This window comes from Salvelinus alpinus, chromosome 12 (genome assembly GCF_045679555.1).
Source record: "Salvelinus alpinus chromosome 12, SLU_Salpinus.1, whole genome shotgun sequence".
Lineage (NCBI taxonomy): Eukaryota > Metazoa > Chordata > Actinopteri > Salmoniformes > Salmonidae > Salvelinus > Salvelinus alpinus.
In genome coordinates this window covers 33,340,644-33,367,185 of record NC_092097.1, presented here as the reverse complement: position 1 = coordinate 33,367,185, position 26,542 = coordinate 33,340,644, and the positions used below count along the sequence as shown (strand labels likewise).

General features: G+C 44.9%; 1 protein-coding gene across 5 annotated transcripts in view; it reads right to left on the bottom strand.

The window, feature by feature from the left end:
- LOC139535924 (nck-associated protein 5-like) overlaps window positions 1-26,542 on the bottom strand; it is a 115,360-nt gene that overhangs the window by 3,232 nt on the left and 85,586 nt on the right. For 4 of the 5 annotated variants that reach the window (XM_071335886.1, XM_071335889.1, XM_071335888.1 and 1 more), the window contains 9 exons: window positions 19,130-19,198; window positions 18,907-18,945; window positions 18,644-18,763; window positions 13,740-13,844; window positions 5,045-8,301; window positions 4,619-4,787; window positions 4,429-4,507; window positions 4,039-4,326; window positions 3,646-3,779 (listed from right to left, as the gene is read on the bottom strand). In XM_071335886.1, the coding sequence (XP_071191987.1) occupies window positions 3,646-3,779; window positions 4,039-4,326; window positions 4,429-4,507; window positions 4,619-4,787; window positions 5,045-8,301; window positions 13,740-13,844; window positions 18,644-18,763; window positions 18,907-18,945; window positions 19,130-19,198 (4,260 nt within the window). The remainder of the gene's footprint in view (window positions 1-3,645; window positions 3,780-4,038; window positions 4,327-4,428; window positions 4,508-4,618; window positions 4,788-5,044; window positions 8,302-13,739; window positions 13,845-18,643; window positions 18,764-18,906; window positions 18,946-19,129; window positions 19,199-26,542) is intronic. The other variant, XM_071335887.1, reaches the window with a different exon arrangement.

The following is a 26,542-nucleotide window of genomic DNA, read 5'->3' as shown; positions in this document are numbered from 1 at the left end:
GGAAAGGTGGGCACATGAAGAAGGGGGAGGGTGGAGGGGAACAGGGGAGGATATGGATGGTAGGGAGGGACAGGGGGACAGAATTATGCTATAGTTAGTTATTTTAGGACAACGTGAGATTTAACAGGTTCTAGGGCAACACGTGCACCGTTGCATTAATATCTGTGACTTCAAGAAATGCTTTTGTCATGTGAAGGAAAATGTTATGTTTGTGCTTTCCTAAAAACCAATTTGACTGGGTTCATGCAAGTGATTGATTGATCATGCCTGGGAGAAATCCTCACTATCAGTATAATGCAATTTGGCAGTATGCCCAGAACATTGTTTTGAGAACCGAAAGGGGTGTCTCTGTTTCAAGGTCTCAGCTTGGAGAGAAGAAGCCTCGTATTGGGGTATTGGTTGGTCACATGCATGAACCAAATGTTAATGAATAATAAATGATGAATGATAAATAAGCTAAATCATGCAAATATAACTTGTCTGTGTAAGCAGTATAAGAGAACTAACGGGAGTGCCCCAGGGGAGCTTCTGACAGACGTGTACTACTTGGTGCATTAACTTTGTTGGAACCTCTCCAGCTTTCTGATAATAAAGAATGATTCATTTAATATTGACTTCAGGTGTCCCTGGTGGTAATTTCTGCGACAGTCAGTAACCATGCTTCCATTCAACCATTTTTATGCGAGTAAAGTACCTGTCGGATAAAAAAAACTCACGACAGGCCTAATGGAAACAGACGTTGTTGGTAAACTTTCCTAAATGTCAACAAAACTATACTGAACAAAATATAAATGGAACATGCATCAATTTCAACAATTTTACTGAGTTACAGTTCATATAAGGAATTCAGTCAACTCCTCAGTTTCATCAGCTGTCCGGGTGGCTGTGCTCATGTGGAGGTCCATGGTTACAAGTGGTCTGCGGTTTTGAGGCAGATTGAACGTAATGCCAAATTCTCTAATACAACGTTGGAGGCGGCTTACAGTAGAGAAATTAACATTAAATTCTCTGGCAACAGCTCTGGTGGACATTCCTGCAGTCAACATACCAATTGCATGCTCCTTCAAAACTTGAGACATCTGTGGCATTGTGTTGTGTGACAAACTACACATTTTAGAGTGGCCTTTTATTGTTCCCAGCACAAGGTGCATGTGTGTAATGATCATGCTGTTATATCAGCTTCTTGTTATGCCACACCTGTCAGGTGGATGGATTATCTTGGCAAAGGAGAAATGCTCACTAACAGGGATGTAAACAAATTTGTGCACAAAATTTGAGAAATGTTTTTTGTGCGTATGGAACATTTCTAGGATATTTTATTCCACCTCATGAAACATGGGACCTACACTTTACATGTTGCGTTTATATTTTTGTTCAGTATAAATACATTTAACAAGGGTGGATCATTTTTTTGTCTGTGAAATAGATAATGTGACAAATGGTAGTGAAAACAGATTTTTTGGGATAGAATATTGTTGATTTTGCAAATGTTGATATAACAACCATCATATCGTGAGTAATTTGCAGTCATGCAATGCTTTTTTGTGTGGTCCTCTCACTACGACATGGAAAAGCATGCACAGTTTATTAGGCTACGGATTAAATAAGTTCTGATGAATTTCACAGGGTGGTGAATGTGCATGGGGATAAGTTTGATGTTCGAAGGTCTTAACCCTTTACACTCGTTAGAATTGGTCTATATGGATAGGGCTAAATTGAAATGTTTCTTATAGAAGAAATATGAAATGCATAACCATGTTAGCAATTGAAAGGGACAGTTTGGAGATAATGGGAAAATTATTAGATCAAAGGTAAGAATACAACAGTTCACTTGTCAAGACTGAATCCAAACATTACACTATTGATTTTATATTAATTTTACTTTTACTGTACTTTGCCCCATTTGTTTATAAATACTCTTGATACATTCAGTAGCATGATAAGACTATTCCTGGAAAATGTGGGTTAGGTCCAACATAAGACAAAAAATGTCAAGGGTTTGAGTGAGAGGACTAACTGGCGTCTCCAAGTGGCCACACCTCTCCAAAGTGTGCAATTTCAATGCACTTTTATGACTCAAAGAAGTCTTCAACTATAAAAGGTACTTTTTATTTTAGCTCTCCTAGTGGTGCCGTTAAGGATCTAGAGCAAGCACACTTAATTTTGAAGACAACCCTGCATCCCCGCCATCACACAATTACTGTTGTTGTTTACCCAATCCAGAAACAGTCCATTATAAATAGCAATCTGGGTCAGGTGAGCATGATTTGAAAGGTTGTTCTATTTCCAACATGACTAGCGAAGTTATAAAACATGATCTTACAGTGTTAGGCTTCACAAGGCAGTTCAGAGAAACAGATGGTAATGTTGGTGGGCATAGAAAGGAGTCATGAGTGCATTCAGGTTCGTGTGCTGCAGCAGATTCTCTTCCACAATAAACACATTAGCTCATTGTGTTCAGAACAACCCAGGGTATGACGCCATGTCATCTTGTAACTGTACATCAGACATAGTGATCAGAAACATTTGACACTGTATAAGTATAGGAGTTTTATGATTTGGAAGTGCACATTTGGACTCACGGGTCTTTGGCTTGCTTGTATGTATCTTTCAAAATACATTGAGTCATCTTAATTAACATTTCCCGCACACAGACATTTTTGTGTTGTTGCAAAAGTTGCCCAATTACCGGGAGGGATGGGGGCAACTTGTTGTCGCTCGCGGTGCTCAAGTTCACAACTGCTGCCAGGAAAAACCCATACAGCGCTGTGAAGTGCAGAGCCAGAGCTCTGATGTCATGTATAGCATGTTACTGTACAGCCACCACATTCCAATTTAGGTGCTTATTAGTGCCCAAATCTGCCATTGTAAAGGGTTAATTTGTATGCTGGTGACATGATGATCAGTGCTTAGCTGCTAATTGACTAATTAAAATGATCTAGCTTTTATTCATAATCTCATCATGTACCCTCTACACTGTATCAATGAGCTGTTTGCTAGAGTACCTGTGCCAAGTGGGCACATCTGCTGTTTTCGCAGGACTTTTTAAACACATAAATAAACTGAAGTTATTCGGTAAATTAAAAGTTATACAAGTTATACTTAAGTGCACTACGTCATTACGCACAGCTCTTCATTCGTAACAAGCCAGTTTGATGGAAACACTGCTGCTGTTAAAATGCACATATTTCTTTGTGCACTCTTTCCCCTCAATAAACTTAATTTCTCAAAAAAAGGGAGAACTTGGCGTTAAAAGCTGTGGACTTTCTGTGCATTTCAGTTCCAGTCTGGCATTAACGCAGCCCATTCAAAGGGAGAGAGTCAAAAACAAGTTAGTCAAAACCCCTTCTCCCTCTCGTTTTCACAGCAACGCCCCCATACCCGAGAAAAGGCAGGAGGAGCTCTCACTCACTCACAATGCTAATGGGACTCTGGTGCTGACAAGGGATGACAACTGACAGGCGACAGTGATCAAGGCCCTAGCTGTCTTTCTATCAGCCTTATCTCTTAAAATATGAATAAAGAGTGATACTTTCATCATTTGCACTTAGATGAAAAAGATGTTACATGTCAGCACAGAGTAAATGGATGTGGTCTTCTTCGAAAGTTCTCATTAGAATGGAGATGACTCTCTGACTCACTCACCCTTCTGGATGGGGTCCCCAGGTCTCCCTGCACATCCAGGTAAACATCAGTGGCTCCCGCAGAGCCTTTCAGATTGGGAAAGGTCCAGTTCTTGGTGAGGGGATTTTGCATATGAGCTCCGTAGGCATCTATATCTACATAAGAGCAAATGAAATTCAAAATGGAAAAAAAGAGTACCTCAGGTGTTTTGTTGAAGGTTTAAGCTTGTGTGTATAGTTGGTTCAGTTTTAATGAGCCTCAAAATATTGGTTTTGCAGGATTTATCATTATATTAAAACAACTGAAAATATGAACTTTCGCCATATTTAAACAATTTGTTTGTAAAATGTCAGCATTGAAATGGTCTACATGGGAACACAACAAGTCCTATGGTAATACAAAGTCCAAGCTTACCCTCGTGGATTGTACTGGACAGGTGCATGTTGGTACCTTTTCCCTCCAGCCCTGAGTCATACAGGACAAACGGGTTGACTTCATCCAGAGATGACAGCTCTTTCTCCAGTGTATGGGCTTTACGCGGAACCTTCATCATGGCCCCATGTTTCCCCTGTGAGCAAGAAAACCCTTGCTCTCCCTGTGGCTTCCCCTTAGGGATGCTCTTCCCTGCCATGCTACTGGCGTAGTCTGGCATGTGGAACGTGCCAATGCCACTGTCGAGGGTGCGCATGGAGGCCCCAGAACCTAATCAGTAAGGAAGGAACAATCAAGTAAGACTAGAGTCAGAGCTACTCAAGGAAAATAGACGACTGGCATTATTATGACTCAGCATCATGCTACTTTCACCTGTAAAATGCTGAGAACTAATGGACTCTGCCAAGCTCTCTTCTGATGTGACCTCATCCTTGCCGATCATAACTGAACCCTGAAACAGCAAGGGTCAATGACAATCATATATTTCACTGACACTACATGTGTAGTTTATTAATCTTTCTATAGTGTATCAGAGGAATACGACAGAGAGAGAAGAGTTTACCTGGGCCATCTCGTCCCTGCTCTTGGTGTGGCTGATCCCGTTCCTCTGGTGACTGAAGTTGGGTCGCGACCTCTTAGAGTCAAAGGAGAGGCGTCTGTGTGTCATTCCAAAGGTGGTAGGTATAGCTCCCCTTTCTTCCACCCTGTTTCCAGAACAAGACGTCGAGGGACTTAAGAAGGAAGACGTTACAACAAACTCATAGGGGAACTAGCTTTTGACTTAAACTCCATTTACAAATCAAATTTGATCAGATATAAAATCATACGAGAAAGAGTTTACCCTCTGGCCAAGTTTTATAATTATCTTATGATCACAAATTTAGTACACTGACAGCCCCAGTCTAATATATCCTACACAGGGTTTGGATGTATGTAATTAATTCTCAGGTAAATGATGAGGTTATTTAGGAATACATATCATTATTACCTGTTGAGGAGCTGCTGCATGAAGTTCTCTGCGGTCATTCCTCTGTACATGAGTGACAGTTGGCCCTGGGTCTGGTCCATCACCACCTCACAAGAGTGGCCTCTGCCAGAGAGGTCCATCCCGACCCTGTTCACATATGCCCGCTCCTCTTCCAGCGCCTTCCGCAGGTCCTCTGCCTTCTCCATCAGCTTGGAGATGTTCAGGCTCTCCACCACCTTCTGGGGACCACCTGTCTTAGGGTCCTTAGCCCCTCCGCCAGAGGCAGACGATGACGAAAGAGATGAGGATATGTTGATCTTGAACTTGGACACTTCCGGTTTGCGGTTGAGGGCGGGGAGCTTGCTCTTTCTCAGGCCGAACCAGCTGGCGATGCCATTGGAGGCCTTCTGCTTTGGCTCGGCCACCTGGCCCCGGTCCTGCTCCTGCAGCTTCAGCATGTTTTCCTTGATGCCACGCATTACCTTCTGCTCAATGGCAGACTGGAGCACGGGTGGGCCAGACGAGTACGGCTTTTTGTCCTCTTTTGCGATAGCTTCAGTAGATGGCCGTGGTGGCAGAGGGGGAGGCGGGAAGCTCTCTGCATGGCCAAAGGTCTTCTTCTTGCCGTCCGGGAGCTTGGTTTTGTCTTCCGGCCGATGTGGGTTTCTGTGAGCCAGGGCACGGTCCTCAGGAATGGGTTTGACCCCTCTGGGATAAGAGGAAGCTTGACCTACCTTTGAAGGGGACTTTGACGGGACTTTAGTGGGGCTGTTTTGTGGGCTGGGGGCAGTTTTACTGTGGTGGCTCTGGGTGATGGGGCATTTCCCATAGCTGCGAATCACTGGAGGAGTCTCTGTGTTGGAGGATGATGTGCCCATCTTGATCTTTGGACCCTCTGCTTTTGCTAAATATATCCTGGGAGAAAACGGTGTCTCCTGCTCGCCTTTGGGTATCAATGATGGGGTGGCTGAGGATTTGGTGCCCGATTCATGTATTGGACCTATCACCCTAGTGTGACTGCCGAGGCTGGTTTTGGGGTAGGGCTTCCCTTCCAGGGAATCAGTGGATTTCTGATTTCTGTGCTGCTCTGCTCCAGTTCTCTCACCTTGCCTTTCAGCGGTCTTGCTTTTCTCAATATTGTTGGTGGGGGGTTTACCTAGGTTACTTTGTGCATCCTTCTTGTCCACGGACTGTGCACCTACTGGCAGATCTTCTGTGCTCTTCATTTTCCCCAAAGCAGCCAGGCGCTCTTTGAAGGGCTGGTGACTGGACTCACTCTGGGGAGTCTTGCCCTGCACCAGTCTCTTGGGGTCACCTCGCCTGGCTGAACACTGGGTTGGCTGGGCAGGTTCACAGTTCTGTTGGCTGGGCTCCAGAGCTGCACGGTGCTCCTGATGCCTGTCTCTCATGCTGGAGTAGCTGGGGTGACTACTGTGTGCTTTTTTTTTACTGACGGCGGAGGAGGACGAGGAGGGGAGGCTGAAGTGTTGGTTTGGCTTGTGCCAGACGGGGCTTTCTGAGTCAGTGTCCTGGTCAGAGAAGTCCTGGTCAGCCGTCCCTGGGGACGAGTCAGGGTGCTGTGAAGACGGGGGGCTGAGGAGGTTCTCATCTTGCTGACACTGCTTCTCTACAGGACCCTCGGGTTGGGGGTAAGGGAGGTATTGGGACGTCTTAAGATCCTCCAGGAACTGGGGCGTCCCATCTGAGGGGCAGACATTCTCATATTGTGGTACCTTCTGAGAGCCCCTTTGTGCATGAGAGGAGGGGGGTGCCTTTGTGCTGACGCTGGGTTTGGGCACAAAGTGGCTGCTGAAAGCAATCTCCTTGGCCATGGGAGGGGTGTCCACAATGTCCTCTGATTTGGGTGGGGAGGTGGGGGCGGAGTGCGTGGCAGGGTAGGGGTCTGTTTTGGAGGAGGATGAGGATGGCTGCTTCTCCCTCTCTGTGGTGGTGGCTTTGCGGGTCAGGATGGGAGAGTGGTACACCTCATAGTTGTTGTTGTTCCTGCAGGGGATCTTGGAGCTGCGGGTGAGCTGGGGACTTAGACGGAGGGGGTTGCCTGGTTGTGCCTGGTTGATCCCCGGAGGGATCTTCAGGAACTTGAGCAGCCGGGACGGGGAGGAGATAGGGGAGGGCTTGACTTCACTCAGACCTGAGGAGGGAGAGGTGGGGCTGAGTGCAAGCTTGCTCTTCCCAGAGGGAGGCAGGGCCTGAGCTGAGCTGTTCCTCTCAGGCACTAGGGCTGGAGAGTAAGATTCCACCGCCACCTTCTTGGAGACAGACGTTTCATTGGAGAAGTAGAGCCCGTTGCAGATCTGATCACTCACTTCCTGCTCCTTGAGATATCCTGGTTCAGTCTCAACATGGTCTGTGTGTGAGGTAGAAGAGTGCAGGCTGTTGTTCACATTGTGTGCCGCTGCCTCTACTTCCAGGTAGCAGCACTCTTCCGGACTGTCCTCGTTCTGGCTCTGCGACGTTGCCATGACAGCCTTTATGTGCTTTATATCCTCACTGTGAGAGGGCTGTACCTTGCCGGACGGCTGCTTGTCTGTGTGTTTTTGTAACTTCCTGGGCTCCTGCCCTAGCATCCCGTTGAGGTTGGCTTGGATTAGCAAGGAGAGGAAAGGATCAGAAGAACCCAGACCTTCTGGAGTGCGCTCTAGAAAGTCCAAAGCTGTTTTGTGCATGTAGCACTGGTTTGTGCTGTCAGCAGAGAGGAGGTGGGAAAGAGCCGCTGCCTGGGGAGGGCTTGTGCTCTGTGCCAATGCCCCCTGGTCCTCTGCACAGGCCTGCCTGTTAAGGATCTCCACTCTGGCCTGGTGTGAGGCACCGTGGCCCTGGGCACACTTCAGCAGGCTGTCCAGGCTGCTCTTCTGGGAGAGTATGTGGCAGGACTGACAGCCCCCGTGTTGTTGTTGCTGATGCTGGGCATGGTCCTCTTGGAGAGCCCCTTCTCCATTGGCATAATCGTGAATGTCTGAGTCAGAGCTGGAGTGGCGGCAGCGTGACGATGGGTGTGCCACCGAGCGCTGTGGGGCAGGTAACGCCTCAGAGGACATCAGGGATATCTGGTCTCTCTCCATGGAGACCAGCGCCTGGCCCAGGTCATGGTGGGGGGACAGGCAGGAGGAGGGGTGGAACTTGAGTGGGTCTGACTCCTCCAGCTTGCGCAGGACCTCTAGGATGTGTGCTTTCTTCTTGAAAAACGGAGACAGGGCCTCCATGGAGGTGGCCCGGGCCGATGCGGCTGACCCGTTCTGTGTGCGGTCCCCATTGCTCTGCATAAACAAGGATATCAGGATGGAACTTTGCTACATCTTCATCAAACAACAAACTAAGAACAACACTTCACGTTAAGTACAGTTGCAATCTGAAGAAGTGCACAATGCCTCCAACATATAACACATTGCATGCACAGTGCACCAGGAGTTATATGCATTGATTTCATGCGGACACTCGATTGTGGAGGTTCCTTTTTACTCTGTTTTTTCTTGGATAAGTAATTACTTTTTGAGAGGGCCTGCAACTCATGTTTCAAGTGAATGTACTTGATTCAAGTTAACAGTCCAAGTCACCAATGACTGTCACAGCAACAGAGGACATCCTGAGAATTCTGAGCACCCTAGTCCTGACAGGGGGAGGAATAAATGAACGACAGATTGGGAAGGAGAGAAGAGTGGATAGGCGACAAAAGCTACTTTGGTTACACATGGCCTGCCAACCTTAGGAAGCTGTCTTTATCTTTAATTAAAATGCAATTCTGTAATCAGTGAGAAAATGTATTCTGCTCTCTTCCGCCCTCCTCATTACCTCTTCCTGAAAGGTAGCAATTAGAGGTCGACACAGGAGTGAAAATTATTTCCCCCCCGTACTATCCTAATCCCGCAACAGTACCCTAACCATGGAACTTTACAGTCCCGCCCTGATAAAAATCGCTCCCATCCTGTGCAGAAATCAGAAATAACTTCTTCCATTAGCTGCTTGGCTGTCTTCACTCTGAGTGTGAGTAGCCACCCAGCTAGCACATAACATTCAGAGAACCATATGTTTCTTAGAGCTTGGTGAAAGTGTGGTTGTCATATGGTTATTCTACATACAACCTTCCCACAACTTTCTGGGAATGGTGCAAGATAGTGGCTTTGGAACATTCAGCACATTTAATGAACCTTACAAAAAAAAAAAAATATACTTTATTTTCTTGTCATTTCATTACTTTAACAGAACGATTCCTAAAAGCATGGTTACATTTCATTCACATTTAGGTAATGCTCTATGAACATTCTCTAACTGGTTTGGCATTGGGAATGTTCTCAAATTTTTCCAAGAATGTTAACAAACAACGTTCTTCTGTGGGAATTTCAGTACTTCGAGAACATTAAGAAAATGTTCCATAAAAACCACAAGAAAACCTTTAACGTTCAGAGAATGTTCTAAGAATGTTATTTAAAAACATATACATTCCATTCTCAGCATCAACAAAACTCCATCCTCTATCTTGTTAAGTGTGTTGGCTGTGCCCACTAATTGGAAACACCTGATCTTAATGAGTGCTTGTTTCCTTTGAAATGGTATTGGTAAAAAAAACATGGCGCAGAGGACTAATTCCATGGATAGAGAACAGAAGATTACTTTTTCACATTGGGTGTTGCATATATTTGTTTATTAAATAAATGAAAAAAAGTATCACATTTTTGTGTTATTTGATCACTCAGGTTCCCTTTATCTAACATTAGATTTTGGTTGAAGATCTGATAACATTCAGTGTCAAAAATATATATATGAAAAAAAGAAAATCAGAAAGGGGACAAATGCTTTTTCAGGGCACTGTATATACAATCTGGATGGGAGCTGCACCTGGATCAGTGGAGCTAGGGGGAGTTGGGAGCAGTGCAGAGCTTAGCTGAGGATGTGGGGAGCTGAACTGTATTGGATTCAGTCAGTCAATAAATGTATCTACCCATGGTTCATTAAGACCAGAGACAAGGGGCTTCTGCATTACATTAGCTGGTTATCCAAAGCTCTGGAGAGAAGAAATAGCATTTGGATTGAGATAAAGCTAAATAACACTTTTTCAGCTCCCATTATCCCTGTGAGAGCCTTTATATTCTAAAGCAGCATTTCAACCGTGGACTTTGCAGGTTAGTGTTAATGGGTTCACTAAAGGTGTAAATGTTATCATTAACCTAAAATCTCCCCCTCACTACATTCTTGTGTAACACCCCAGGGATATATGAAGGGTATACAAAATGCAATCTGAAGACTATGGGATGATGGCTAGGTTGCTTTGAGACTTGGGGCCAGAGAGAAACCAAGGAGGTCTGATGGAAATAAAGGGAGCGAAAGAAAGGAGTGCATAGGTTGAGTGTTTGTTCAGAGGGAAACAAAAATCTATATTCAATTTGACACCTCTGTCCCTGCCTGACAATGAAAAACCAATCAGTTTCCCTCAGTGTTGAAATGACTGGTTCTCCCCCTTTCCTTTCTTCCACTTGTTTCTCAGTCATTTGTCAGCAGGAGTCTAGTGCTGCTCATCGGGCAGTGATTACAGCAGCCTATTTTGAGAACATTAGAGGGGCTCGTGAGAGCCGTTGGGGGTACTTAGGTGAGCGTAGGGGAAAAACAGGTGGAACTTTCACAGCAGAAAATTGAATGGTGGCGCTAGAACATTGAGCAAGCCAAGCCCCTTTAAATTATATTGATTTGTGGTTCAATTGATACTGGGAATGGGAATTCCGGACTTGGGTGACTGGGGGACCTCCTTGGAACATACGAGTATGAAAATCAACATTGTGATTACTAACAGCAGGGGTCCAAAGCTGGTGAAGCAGAGGTAAACCAAATATGACTTTGCTGAGCTGCATAAGGTGGCACAGAGGGCTGACTGACATTGTGACAGTCTCCTATGTGATAGTGGAATGGGGTTTACGATTGGCTTTGAGATCTGGGTTAAGGGTCACAGTCATAGAGATCCTATAATTCATATACTTATAAGTCGCTCTGGATAAGAGCGTCTGCTAAATGACTTAAATGTAAATGTAAATATACAGTGGGGAGAACAAGTATTTGAGACACTGCCGATTTTGCAGGTTTTCCTACTTACAAAGCATGTAGAGGTCTGTAATTTCTATCATAGGTACACTTCAACTGTGAGAGACGGAATCTAAAACAAAAATCCTGAAAATCACATTGTATGATTTTTAAGTAATTAATTTGCATTTTATTGCATGACATAAGTATTTGATACATCAGAAAAGCATAACTTAATATTTGGTACAGAAACCTTTGTTTGCAATTACAGAGATCATACGTTTCCTGTAGTTCTTGACTAGGTTTGCACACACTGCAGCAGGGATTTTGGCCCACTCCTCCATACAGACCTTCTCCAGATCCTTCAGGTTTCGGGGCTGTCGCTGGGCAATACGGACTTTCAGCTCCCTCCAAAGATGTTCTATTGGGTTCAGGTCTGGAGACTGGCTAGGCCACTCCAGGACCTTGAGATGCTTCTTACGGAGCCACTCCTTAGTTGCCCTGGCTGTGTGTTTCGGGTCGTTGTCATGCTGGAAGACCCAGCCACGGCCCATCTTCAATGCTCTTACTGAGGGAAGGAGGTTGTTGGCCAAGATCTCGCGATACATGGCCCCATCCTTCCTCCCCTCCATACGGTGCAGTCGTCCTGTCCCCTTTGCAGAAAAGCATCCCCAAAGAATGATGTTTCCACCTCCATGCTTCACGGTTGGGATGGTGTTCTTGGGGTTGTACTCATCCTTCTTCTTCCAAACACGGCGAGTGGAGTTTAGACCAAAAAGCTCTATTTTTGTCTCATCAGACCACATGACCTTCTCCCATTCCTCCTCTGGATCATCCAGATGGTCATTGGCAAACTTCAGACGGGCCTGGACATGCGCTGGCTTGAGCAGGGGGACCTTGCGTGCGCTGCAGGATTTTAATCCATGACGGCGTAGTGTGTTACTAATGGTTTTCTTTGAGACTGTGGTCCCAGCTCTCTTCAGGTCATTGACCAGGTCCTGCCGTGTAATTCTGGGCTGATCCCTCACCTTCCGCATGATCATTGATGCCCCACGAGGTGAGATCTTGCATGGAGCCCCAGACCGAGGGTGATTGACCGTCATCTTGAACTTCTTCCATTTTCTAATAATTGCGCCAACAGTTATTGCCTTCTCACCAAGCTGCTTGCCTATTGTCCTGTAGCCCATCCCAGCCTTGTGCAGGTCTACAATTTTATACATTTACATTACATTTAAGTCATTTAGCAGACGCTCTTATCCAGAGCGACTTACAAATTGGTGCATTCACCTTATGATATCCAGTGGAACAACCACTTTACAATAGTGCATCTAACTCTTTTAAGGGGGGGGGGGGGTTAGAAGGATTACTTTATCCTATCCTAGGTATTCCTTAAAGAGGTGGGGTTTCAGGTGTCTCCGGAAGGTGGTGATTGACTCCGCTGACCTGGCGTCGTGAGGGAGTTTGTTCCACCATTGGGGTGCCAGAGCAGCGAACAGTTTTGACTGGGCTGAGCGGGAACTGTACTTCCTCAGAGGTAGGGAGGCGAGCAGGCCAGAGGTGGATGAACGCAGTGCCCTTGTTTGGGTGTAGGGCCTGATCAGAGCCTGAAGGTACGGGGGTGCCGTTCCCCTCACAGCTCCGTAGGCAAGCACCATGGTCTTGTAGCGGATGCGAGCTTCAACTGGAAGCCAGTGGAGAGAGCGGAGGAGCGGGGTGACGTGAGAGAACTTGGGAAAGTTGAACACCAGACGGGCTGCGGCGTTCTGGATGAGTTGTAGGGGTTTAATGGCACAGGCAGGGAGCCCAGCCAACAGCGAGTTGCAGTAATTTATCCCTGATGTCCTTACACAGCTCTCTGGTCTTGGCCATTGTGGAGAGGTCTCTTTGATTGAGTGTGTGGACAGGTGTCTTTTATACAGGTAACAAGTTCAAACAGGTGCAGTTAATACAGGTAATGAGTGGAGAACAGGAGGGCTTCTTAAAGAAAAACTAACAGGTCTGTGAGAGCCGGAATTCTTACTGGTTGGTAGGTGATCAAATACTTATGTCATGCAATAAAATGGCAGTGTAAAATCGGCAGTGTATCAAATACTTGTTCTCCCCACTGTATGTGTTATACACTGAGTATACAAATACACTGAGTATACAAAACATTAAGAACTGACCAGAACTGACCAGGTGAATCCAGGTGAAAGCCATGATCCCTTATTGATGTCACTTGTTAAATCCACTTCAATCAGTGTAGAGGAAGGGGAGCACAGGTTAAAGAAAGATTTGTAAGCCTTGACAATTGAGACATGGATTGTGTATGTGTGCCATTCAGATGGTGTTTTAAAAATATTTAAGTGCCTTTGATCAAAGTATGGTAATAGGTGCCAGGTGCACCGGTTTGTGACAAGAACTGTAATGCTGCTGGGTTTTTCACACTCAACAGTTTCCCGTGTGGATCAAGAATGGTCCACTACCCAAAGGACATCCAGCCAACTTGACCCAACTGTGGGAAGCGTTGGAGCCAACATGGGCCAGCATCCCTGTGGGGGGTGCAACTCAATATTAGGAAGGTGTTCTTGTTCCTAATGTTTGGTATACTCAGTGTATATATATATCCTACATATATACATTTGTAATTCAATGATCACAGTGAAGTTTTAGTTGGGGGTTAAGGTTTGTGTGTGGGCTAGCTGCTCACCTTGAGTCCCCCCTGGTTTTTGGACACCAGCAATTTGTCACTGTCCATGGTCAGGGGCTCTGTGCTGGGCTCTGTGCTGTGCTCTGAGACAGACACCAACTGCAACTGTAACGGGAGAGAACAGAGAAAGAAGAATGTCAGTAACGGCACCATATCGACTATTGTCATTCTTTGCACCCTCTCCTGATTTCCTTTAACCTGCTTCCTAATAGACAGAGAAAATGGCATTACCGGAGCGGGCCAGCCTCTTTTCATTCCTATCCTAGCGCTGAGTAATTAAATTGCTTCGGCATTGAGATGGCATCAGGTTTTCTTATAATATTCATCACAAAGAAAGGTGATGGCGGGGGAAGAGGCATTCACTCCGCATGTGAGGGGAGAAGGTTTTTTCCCCTCACAGGTAAGAGAGGCAAAGAAAGCGACTGAAGAATACAGAAAAATGGAGGCATTGGGAAGAAGGGGGTTGGGGGAGTTGGGGACAGTTTCCATTTACAGTAATAGAATGTGCCACTTTGCCCTCCTGTGAATTACAAGGCTATTTATTTTAGATGAAATGCTGTATTGATATTTCTGCAGCAGATGGCTTCTCTCTCTCTCCTGTCCCCTCTACCGTGGAGTGGGTGAAATACTAATAGAAGAGAGAGAGGGAGTTGGTGTAAACAAACAGAGGTGAAAAAAAGAGAGGGAAGGAAAGGGATAGAGATGTGGTGCGGGAGAGAGACGTGCCAAGTGTCATACACTTCAAAGAAGAAGAAAAATGATGACCAAGGTCACTGAACATCTTTATCAAAGACAAGATGATCTCTGCATCTGTTCTTTTGAAGCCAAATTCACGGAAACTTCAGAGTCGTTGTATAGTCATCTTTAAGCTCCCGAGTGGCGCAGCGGTCTAAGGCACTGCATCTCAGTTCTAGAGGCATCACTACAGACCCTGGTTCGGTCCCTGGCTGTATAACAACCGCCCGTGATAGGGAGTCCAATAGGGCGGGGTACAATTGGTCCAGCGTCGTCTGGGTTAGGGGAGGGTTTGGCCGAGGTAGGCCATCATTGTAAAATAAGAATTTGTTATTAATTGACTTGCCAAGTTAAATAAAAATCTCAGCAGGGGATTCTAAAACCCTGTAGCGGGTTTGTCCTTGGTTTATTTCAACAAGGCCAAAATGGACAGAGTAAGAGCTCCAAGGAGCTTTCAGGCTCTAAGCTCTAGTCTATTTTACAATTGATATTAGATATCAGTTTAGGTTAATAAATCCAAAGAACACCAAGGCATCATAGTCCTCGCTGTAATATTTCAATCTCACATCTGACTATATCAACACAGAAGAGATCACTACACGCTATGGAGGATATGCGATAGAATTCTAAAACTAGCCTTCACATTACAGTTCCACATTTCACCTTGACAACAACCACCTAAGCAACAACAGTAATGAGATCAGCAGGACAGAGATGCGGGAGAACTTCTCATCTCCCTACCAAATGAAAGCAGATTACCTCAGAAACACCGTTCTTATTAAGTAGTAAACAGAAACAGGATGACACATAGGACATACTTTGATCGTGGTCTGAATATAATCATAATGAACAGGAGACAAGCAAGGCAGAAAAGAGGTTCTCCCTCTCCCCCAGTGGTTTAGATAAGCATATCACACACACACAGGCAAAAATGAGTCTCTCCAATTTGATGGGATAGACATTATTTTCTCTGTGGGCATTCTGATGTGAGGAATGATAGAAAAAAACATTCATATCCAAATTCTCATTAACAGCCCAAAATGATCCGAGAGCCAACGGACAGACTTAAATCCCTTCTTTGGTCACACTTTCAACACCAGTCTGTCAGTACTAATTTTTATTTATTATATTTTTATTTCACATTTATTTAACCAGGTAGGCTAGTTGAGAACAAGTTCTCATTTAAAACTGCGACCTGGCCAAGATAAAGCAAAGCAGTGCGTCAAAAAAAACATACAGTCAATAGTACAAAAGAAAAAGTCTATATACAGTTGAAGTCGGAGGTTTACATACACCTTAGCCAAATACATTTAAACTCAGTTTTTCACAATTCCTGACATTTAATCCTAATAAAAATTCCCTGCCTTAGGTCAGTTAGGATCACCACTATATTTGAAGAATGTGAAATGTCAGAATAATAGCAGAGAGAACTATTTATTTAATATTTGATTTATTTCATCACATTCCCAGTGGGTCAGAAGTTTACATACACTCAATTAGTATTTGGTAGCATTGGCTTTAAATTGTTTAACTTGGGTCAAACGTGTCGGGTAAGCTTCCACAAGCTTCCCACAATAAGTTGGGTGAATTTTGGCCCATTCCTTCCGACAGAGCTGGTGTAACTGAGTCAGGTTTGTAGGCCTCCTTGCACGCACACGCTTTTTCAGTCCTGCCCACAAATTGTCTATAGGATTGAGGTCAATCAATCAATCGTATTTATAATGCCCTTCTTACATCAGCTGATGTTACAAAGTGCTGTACAGAAACTCAGCCTAAAATCCCCAAACAGCAAGCAATGCAGGTGTAGAAGCACGGTGGCTAGGAAAAACTCCCTAGAAAAGGCCAGAACCTAGGAAGAAACCTAGAGAGGAACCAGGCTATGAGGTCAGGCTATGAGTCAATACCTTGACTTTGTTGTCCTTAAGCCATTTTGCCACAACTTTGGAAGTATGCTTGGGGTCATTGTCCATTTGGAAGACCAATTTTCGACCAAGCTTTAACTTCCTGACTGATGTCTTGAGATGTTGCTTCAATATATCCACATAATTGTCTTTCCTCATGATGCCATCTATTTTGTGAAGTGCACCAGTCCCTCTTGCAGCAAAGCACCCCCACAACATGATGCTGCCACCCCCGTGCTTCACGTTTGGGATGGTGTTCTTTGGCTTGCAAGCCTGCCCCTTTATCCTCCAAACATAACGATGGTCGTTATGGACAAACAGTTCTATTTTTGTTTCATCAGACCAGAGAACATTTCTCCAAAAAGTACAATCTTTGTCCCCATGTGCAGTTGCAAACCGTAGTCTAGCTTTTTATTGGCGGTTTTGGAGCAGTGGCTTCTTCCTTGCTGAGCGGCCTTTCTGGTTATGTCGATATAGGACTCGTTTTACTGTGGATATAGATACTTTTGTACCCGTTTCCTCCATCTTCACAAGGTCCTTTGTTGTTGTTCTGGGATTGATTTGCACTTTTCGCACCAATGTACATTCATCTCTAGGAGACAGAACGCGTCTCCTTCCTGAGCGGTATGACGGCTGCGTGGTCCCATCGTGTTTATACTTGCGTACTATTGTTTGTACAGATGAAAGTGGTACCTTCAGGCATTTTGAAATTGCTCCCAAGGATGAACCAGACTTGTGGAGGTCTACAATTTTTTTTTCTGAGGTCTTGACTGATTTCTTTTGATTTTCCCATGATGTCAAGCAAAGAGGCACTGAGCTTGAAGGTAGGCCTTGAAATACATCCATAGGTACACCTCCAATTGACTCAAATGATGTCAATTAGCCTACTCCGATGCATCTAAAGCCATGACATAATTTTCTGGAATTTTCTAAGCTGTTTAAAGGCACAGTCAGCTTAGTGTATGTAAACTTCTGACACACTGGAATTGTGGTACAGTGAATTGTAAGTGAAATAATCTGTCTGTAAACAATTGTTGGAAAAATGACGTGTGTCATGCACAAAGTAGATGTCCTAACCGACTTGCCAAAACTATAGTTTGTTAACAAGACATTTGTGGAGTGGTTGAAAAACGAGTTTTAATGAATCCAACCTTTAAGCACCTGCGAAATAGGAAGCCGATTCTAGATTTAATTTTGGATTGGAGATGCTTAATGTGAGTCTGAAAGGAGAGTTTACAGTCTAACCAGACACCTAGGTATTTGTAGTTGTCCACATATTCTAAGTCAGAACCGTCCAGAGTAGTGATGCTAGGCAGGCAGGCGGGTGTGGGCAGCGATCGGTTGAAGAGCATGCATTTAGTTTTACTTGCATTTAAGAGCAGTTGGAGGCCACGGAAGGAGAGTTGTATGGCATTGAAGCTCGTCTGGAGGTTAGTTAACACAGTGTCCAAAGAAGGGCCAGAAGTATACAGAATGGTGTCGTCTGCGTAGAGGTGGATCAGAGAATCACCAGCAGCAAGAGTGACATCATTCATACATACATAGAAAAGAGTCGGCCCGAGAATTGAACCCTGTGGCACCTCCATAGAGACTGCCAGAGGTCCGGACAACAGGCCTTCCAATTTGACACACTGAACTCTGAGAAGTAGTTGGTGAACCAGGCGAGGCAGTCATTTGAGAAACCAAGGCTGTTGAGTCTGCCGATAAGAATGTGGTGATTGACAGAGTCGAAAGCCTTGGCCAGGTCGATGAATACAGCTGCACACTATTGTCTCTTATCGATGGCGGTTATGATATTGTTTAGGACCTTGAGCATGGCTGAGGTGCACCCATGACCAGCTCGGAAACTAGATTGCGTAGCGGAGAAGGTACGGTGGGATTCGAAATGGTCGGTGATCTGTTTGTTAACTTGGCTTACGAAAACCTTAGAAAGGCAGGGTAGGATAGATATAGGTCTGTAGCAGTTTGGGTCTAGAGTGTCTCCCCCTTTGAAGAGGGGGATGACCGCAGCAGCTTTCCAATCTTTGGGGATCTCAGACGATACAAAAGAGAGATAGGCTAGTAATAGGGGTTGCAACAATTTCGGCGGATAATTAACTCATGCCTAATTATCCTTTATCTTGTCAAATTCATTACAGTTTTGCAAAAACTAAGTAACTGAAACAAAATGAAAAGCAACTTGTTCATTTATGCGTAATTTCTAAATCTTCACAGAGGAATCAATTTCATGAACACACACACACACAGAACACATCGCACATTCTGTACCTGTTGCAGATGGCTGGCCTGGGGGTGTAGTTTCTGGGCAAAGAGCTCAGTCAGGGTTTTGTTCTGTCTCTCCAGGTCAAACACACGCATCTTCAGCTTAATACACTCCTCCCGCAGGTCCTAGAACAAACACACACACAAAACAAATATTTACACACGCACGAACACACACACTAAACTCGTTGTGTAAAATAACTGCTCATTAACTTGTTAGACTTTTGAGTCTGAATGTCATCGATTCGTCTTCATGAACTATGTCTTACCTTTTGATTCAGAAGGGCCTGTACCACGTGGTTGGCCACCTGAAAAAGATAGAATTAAAGGTTCATCTTTACTACAGTCTTTGGTCACAAATGGAGAATGATTTTGGAGTCTTAAGAGTAGTAAACTTAGCAGTGTATAAAAGCTGAGAACTTATGTAGTGGTTACAGAGACAGACAAAACAGTGTGACACTGTCAGGACGACCTTTTCTATATGAAACTCACCTCATCCAGACACCTTTCATATGCTTCTCTCTGGCTTTCATTCGCAAGGGCCAGGGCTGAATTCTCAGCCTACAAAGGAGAGAGAAAGGACAGAGACATTAGAGAAAAGAGAGAGAGAGACCAATTACATACATCTATCGAAAGCATAAATTTGACAACAAAGATCAACCTCGGGAGATTCATCCCCACCCGTCTCATATGATCACAGTGCATTTCAATGTCTACACATAGAAGAGCAAGCTTCTTTGTGGCCGAGAATGAACAAATCAGTTGATTTCACAATCGTCCCCATGGAGAATTTGACAATGCGAACGAATAAACGAAAGAGCAAAAGATTAGGTAGATCTCCAAAGGGGTTTGATACATCTGAACAAGGACCGTTTATAAAAAATATAGATATATATCCTTGCTGTAATAGGTGTAAACTGGTGAACTCATTAAAAAGAGAATCCTGCCAATGTCTTATTCGCTATGATCAAAGGCGGGAACGTGTCACCACGGCAACTATGAAATCAAAGGTATGATGGGGGACTGAAACAAAGGGGAGGAGAGATCGATTCTGAAAGAACAAAATAGGAGGGAAACAGAGACAAGACGGAGAGAGTTAGTAGAAGGAATGAGAAAGAACAACATGCTGATTGGGAATAAATTGGGAGTGAGGCAATAGAGGGAGAGAAGGTGCGAAAGAACAAAACATGTCTTCATAGAAATAGAGGCACCTAAGCCACCAGTGATTGCACATCAAAACAGCAGTCACACATTTAACGCTCCCTCTACAGTGCGTCACAGAAGCTGTGATGGGCCCAAGTGTTCAATGATCAGGGAATGGTGGATGGTGAGGGGAAAAGGTGGACAGGAGACCAAATTATTTTGGCACTATCGATTCCCATCGCAACAGAGCAGAGAAAACTGAGTTTTCGATTTGCTTGTCTACGAGGTTTCGAAGTAGAATAGGAATCAAACAGTCTAGCTTGAGGCTCAATGACTGTCGCTTAGTCAGAAATCATTGCATTCTCCAGTGGAGGGTATGTGTGTGTGTGTAAGACAGAAAGAGGGAGAGTGTATGGGCAAGTCAAGCCAGTTCAGTTCAGATCAGTTGCAACATTGTTTCTAAGATTTTCAGTTTTGGACTGTGGATAGCCTACCTCCTAAAGAGATAAACATGCAGAGGTGGAAAAAGTACTGAATTGTCATACTTGAGTAAAAGTAAAGATACCTCAAAGTATCAAGGCCAGGTGTCCCCAGTCCACCTGGCCTTGCTGCTGTTCCAGTTTCAACTGTTCTGCCTGCGGCTATGGAACCCTGACCTGTCCACCGGATGTGCTACCTGTCCCAGACCTGCTGTTTTCAACTCTCTAGAGACCGCAGGAGCGGTAGAGATACTCTTAATGATCGGCTATGAAAAGCCAACTGACATTTACTCCTGATTATTATTTGACCATGCTGGTCATTTATGAACATTTGAACATCTTGGCCATGTTCTGTTATAATCTCCACCCGGCACAGCCAGAAGAGGACTGGCCACCCCTCATAGCCTGGTTCCTCTCTATGTTTCTTCCTAGGTTTTGGCCTTTCTAGGGAGTTTTTCCTAGCCGCCGTGCTTCTACACCTGCATTGCTTGCTGTTTGGGGTTTTAGGCTGGGTTTCTGTACAGCACTTCGAGATATTAGCTGATGTACGAAGGGCTATATAAAATAAACTTGATTTGATTTGAAAGTACAAATGCAAGTCACCTAGTAAAATATTACTTGAGTAAAAGTCTAAAAGTAGTTGGTTTTAATTATACTTAATTATCAAAAGTAAAGTATAAATCATTTAAAATTCCTTATATTAAGAAAAACAGATGTCACAATTCTCTTTTTTATTTTATTTTAATTTACGGCTATCCAGGGGCATGCTCCAACACTCAGACATAATTTACAAATTAAGCATTTGTGTTTAGTGAGTCCGCCAGATCAGAGGCAGTAGGGATGACCAAGGAGGTTCTCTTGATAACAGCGTGAATTGGACCATTTTCCTGTCCTGCTAAGCATTTCGGTGTCAGGGAAAATGTATAGAGTAAAAAGTACATCATTGTCTTTAGGAGTGAAGTAAAAGTTGTCAAAAATATAAAAATGTACAGATTCCCCCAAAACATACTTCAGTTGTACTTTAAAGTATTTTTATTTAAGTACTTTACACCACTGTAAACAAGATACTTTATTGCCATGCTATATATCCCAGTCTCACCTCATACAACTAACATTCACCCACATTCATTTAATGTATACCACAGGAGGTTGGTGGCACCTTAATTGGTGAGGACGGGCTTGTGGTAATGGCTGGAGCGGAATCAGTGGAATGGTATCAAATACATCAAACACATGATTTCGTTTGATGCCATTTCATTTGCTCCGTTCCAGCAATTATTATGAGTCGTCCTCCCTCAGCAGCCTCCACTGACATATAGAGGATTTACATTCACAAATGTGCCAAGCAGCTAGAATAGCATCACCACAATTCATAAATATCAACAATCCATAAAGTCCGGGATCCCTAGAGCAGCCATAGGGAGGGGGTGGGGGGACTAGTGAATGGAGTTCAAGGTTCTGACTGCTGCGGGGGGGGGGGGGGGGGGGGGTTTAAAAACATTCCGTTTTGGTGGTCAGTGACCTGCAGCACCTACCAGGTCATTGTATAATCTTATTGAGATTTGGTTCTGCCTCTGATTTGAGCGTGGTGGGGCCCTCAGTGAGCAGAACAAGATGATCACAATGAATATATTTACAGAGAGATTACCCAGAGACACTCCAGCACAGGGAGGAGACGCAGCAGTAATTACAGCCTGATTCACACATCAATACGCAGCTGCGCTAAGGGTGAAGGTGTTTGAATACAGTAGGGACAGGGAGAGTGTGTGACATTTTGTGAAGGTTTCATCTTCGTAGAGTGTGTGTATGGAATTGACTTTGTGTGTGTGTTCATGTATGTGTGTGATCCTAATGTCACGTGTGAAACTCAATCTGTCACTCAACTATCCAATCTGAGAGCAATACGTGTATTACGTTTCAATAGTGTCCTCTATACAAAGTGTGGGCTGGCAAAGGCAGAGGACCTTGGCCTGAATCTGCAACATAAGTGCTGTAAGGCCTCAGCCAAGGGAATTTAACCACAGTAACATTAAGAGCCCTCTCCATCACAGTGGCATGATTATAAACACTAAACACTTTTCAAACAGGTGCTCTGAGAAAAGTGTTTTAAAGCACTTTCTTTCCCACCTCTCATTCTGCCACTAGGGCTCAGGAGATGATGGCCGGGAGAGCTGGGAGACTAAAAGTTTTCACAACACCTGAAAAAGTGCCGCAAGGGTCCATTGTGCTGAGTTCGGAGATTTAACACAGGCTCTAATAGAATAGCCTTTTAGATTGCTTTATAAAGCAAAGGCCTAAGAGAAGCTGCAGGTTACTCAGTCGCGTGACATCTGTAGTACATAATTTGAGCCGGATCCTGCCGGAACAGGATCCGGCACCTCAGTTTTGTTTTGGACTGTTTCATTCCGAAACCTATTTGGCTGGATCCGGTAGCTCTCGTGGCATGAAAAAGAATTGTCACTATTTGCAATGTAAAAATTTGAATAAACGGGATCAAAGTTAATTCGAGTTGCCTCTTCGTTAATTCTATTCAGAGACCTACTAAATCAGCACCACCCTCTGAAGGTTCTGAGCCTGCCAGGGTTGGACTTACGAGGCCAAAGCCCCCTGATGGGTGAGCATAATATTTCGAAATAATTTCATACCCCTTTTTCTCCCCAATTTGGTTGTTACAGTCTTGTCCCATTGCTGCAACTCCCGTACGGACTCGGGAGAGTCAAAGGTTGCGAGCCATGCGTCTTCCGAAACACGACCCTGCCAAGCCACACTGCTTCTTGACACACTGCTCGCTTAACCCGAAAGCCAGCCGCAACAACGTGTCGGAGGAAACACCGTCCAACTGGCGACCGTGTCAGCGTGCATGCGCCCGGCCAGCCACAGGAGTCGTTACAGCGCAATGGGACATGGACATCTCGACCAGCCAAATCCTCCCCTAACCCGGACGACACTGGGCCAATTGTGTGCCGCCTCATGGGTCTCCCGGTCGCAGCCGGCTGTGACACAGCCTGGGAATGAACCCAGATCTGTAGTGATGCCTCTAGCACTGCGATGCAGTGCCTTAGACCGCAGCGCCACTCGAGAGGCCCGGGTGAGCATAATATACAAGGAATTTCTCAAAGCTGCTAATGAGAACCTTGACAACCTTGTACCTAGATGGTGGGGATTCCGGTGGGGTGACCCCACCCAGGTAGTGGCAGTGCTGGCAACACTAGCTGCAGTAACCCATGGGGAGGGGGGTCACACTCGGACAAATCAGAGAGGGTGCAAATTGTGGCCCTGGTGGCACCAAATAATAAAAGGTCTGACTGCAGAGATGCTTGGGAAAATGGTCACAACGGAGGACCAGCGTGTGTGTGTTTCAGGGGAAGGGGGTGTATCTGAGCTCCATCAGCTAGGACTTGACATTGGTTTATCAAATCTGTCCATTCTTGCTCAATTTTGCATGCCTTCTCAAACAGCTAGAACTGTATATGCATTTGCACATCAAGTCCTTTCTTGAGTTGGGCTCAGGGATGGAACAACTGTTGAACATCTGAGCTTGTGGGGGAAGGGTGGGAAGTGTGTGTGTGTGTGTGTGTGTGTGTGTGTGTGTGTGTGTGTGTGTGTGTGTGTGTGTGTGTGTGTGTGTGTGTGTGTGTGTGTGTGGTGTCCCATATCTGTTGCTATGGGGTAATTATGTTACGGACAATATAGGATGAATCACAATAATTGTTTGCTAAAATAATAATTACTTGCCAAAAAAGGTACATTTTGTAATGGAAATCCTGGTTATAGGTAACAATCCTTCACATGAACTTGCTAACATTATAACACATATTATTTGTTAATTGTGGAAATTAAGATACCCAATAATTTTATATATATATATTACAGTGGGGAGAACAAGTATTTGATACACTGCCAATTTTGCAGGTTTTCCTACTTAAAGCATGTGGAGGTCTGTAATTTTTATCATAAGTACACTTCAACTGTGAGAGACGGAATCTAAACCAGAAATCCAGAAAGTCACATTGTATGATTTTTAAGTAATTAATTTGCATTTTATTGCATGACATACGTATTTGATACATCAGAAAAGCAGTACTTAATATTTGGTACAGAAACCTTTGTTTGCAATTACAGAGATCATACGTTTCCTGTAGTTCTTGACCAGGTTTGCACACACTGCAGCAGGGATTTTGGCCCACTCCCACTCCACTCCTCCATACAGACCTTCTCCAGATGCTTCTTACGGAGCCACTCCTTAGTTGCCCTGGCTGTGTGTTTCGGGTCATTGTCATGCTGGAAGACCCAGCCACGACCCATCTTCAATGCTCTTACTGAGGGAAGGAGGTTGTTGGCCAAGATCTCGCGATACATGGCCCCATCCATCCTCCCCTCAATACGGTGCAGTCGTCCTGTCCCCTTTGCCGAAAAGCATCCCCAAAGAATGATGTTTCCACCTCCATGCTTCACGGTTGGGATGGTGTTCTTGGGGTTGTACTCATCCTTCTTCCTCCAAACACGGCGAGTGGCGTTTAGACCAAAAAGCTCTATTTTTGTCTCATCAGACCACATGACCTTCTCCCATTCCTCCTCTGGATCACCCAGATGGTCAGTGGCAAACTTCAGACGGGCCTGGACATGCGCTGGCTTGAGCAGGGGGACCTTGCGTGCGCTGCAGGATTTTAATCCATGACGGCGTAGTGTGTTACTAATGGTTTTCTTTGAGACTGTGGTCCCAGGTCATTGACCAGGTCCTGCCGTGTAATTCTGGGCTGATCCCTCACCTTCCTCATGATCATTGATGCCCCACGAGGTGAGGTCTTGCATGGAGCCCCAGACCGAGGGTGATTGACCGTCATCTTGAACTTCTTCCATTTTCTAATAATTGCGCCAACAGTTGTTGCCTTCTCACCAAGCTGCTTGCCTATTGTCCTGTAGCCCATCCCAGCCTTATGCAGGTCTACAATTTTATCCCTGATGTCCTTACACAGCTCTCTGGTCTTGGCCATTGTGGAGAGGTTGGAGTCTGTTTGATTGAGTGTGTGGACAGGTGTCTTTTATACAGGTAACAAGTTCAAACAGGTGCAGTTAATACAGGTAATGAGTGGAGAACAGGAGGGCTTCTTAAAGAAAAACTAACAGGCCTGTGAGAGCCGGAATTCTTACTGGTTGGTAGGTGATCAAATACTTATGTCATGCAAATAAATGCAGATTAATTACTTAAAAATCATACAATGTGATTTTCTGGATTTTTGTTTTAGATTCCGTCTCACAGTTGAAGTGTACCTATGATAAAAATTAGACCTCTACATGCTTTGTAAGTAGGAAAACCTGCAAAATCGGCAGTGTATCAAATACTTGTTCTCCCCAATGTATGTATGTGTATATATATACACTGCTCAAAAAAATAAAGGGAACACTTAAACAACACAATGTAACTCCAAGTCAATCACACTTCTGTGAAATCAAACTGTCCACTTAGGAAGCAACACTGATTGACAATAAATTTCACATGCTGTTGTGCAAATGGAATAGACAACAGGTGGAAATTATAGGCAATTAGCAAGACACCCCCAATAAAGGAGTGGTTCTGCAGGTGGTGACCACAGACCACTTCTCAGTTCCTATGCTTCCTGGCTGATGTTTTGGTCACTTTTGAATGCTGGCGGTGCTTTCACTCTAGTGGTAGCATGAGACGGAGTCTACAACCCACACAAGTGGCTCAGGTAGTGCAGCTCATCCAGGATGGCACATCAATGCGAGCTGTGGCAAGAAGGTTTGCTGTGTCTGTCAGCGTAGTGTCCAGAGCATGGAGGCGCTACCAGGAGACAGGCCAGTGCATCAGGAGACGTGGAGGAGGCCGTAGGAGGGCAACAACTCAGCAGCAGGACCGCTACCTCCACCTTTGTGCAAGGAGGAGCACTGCCAGAGCCCTGTAAAATGACCTCCAGCAGGCCACAAATGTGCATGTGTCTGCTCAAACGGTCAGAAACAGACTCCATGAGGTTGGTTTGAGGGCCCGACATCCACAGGTGGGGGTTGTGCTTACAGCACAACACCGTGCAGGACGTTTGGCATTTGCCAGAGAACACCAAGATTGGCAAATTCGCCACTGGCGCCCTGTGCTCTTCACAGATGAAAGCAGGTTCACACTGAGCACGTGACAGAGTCTGGAGACGCCGTGGAGAACGTTCTGCTGCCTGCAACATCCTCCAGCATGACCGGTTTGGCGGTGTGTCAGTCATGGTGTGGGGTGGCATTTCTTTGGGGGGCCGCACAGCCCTCCATGTGCTCGCCA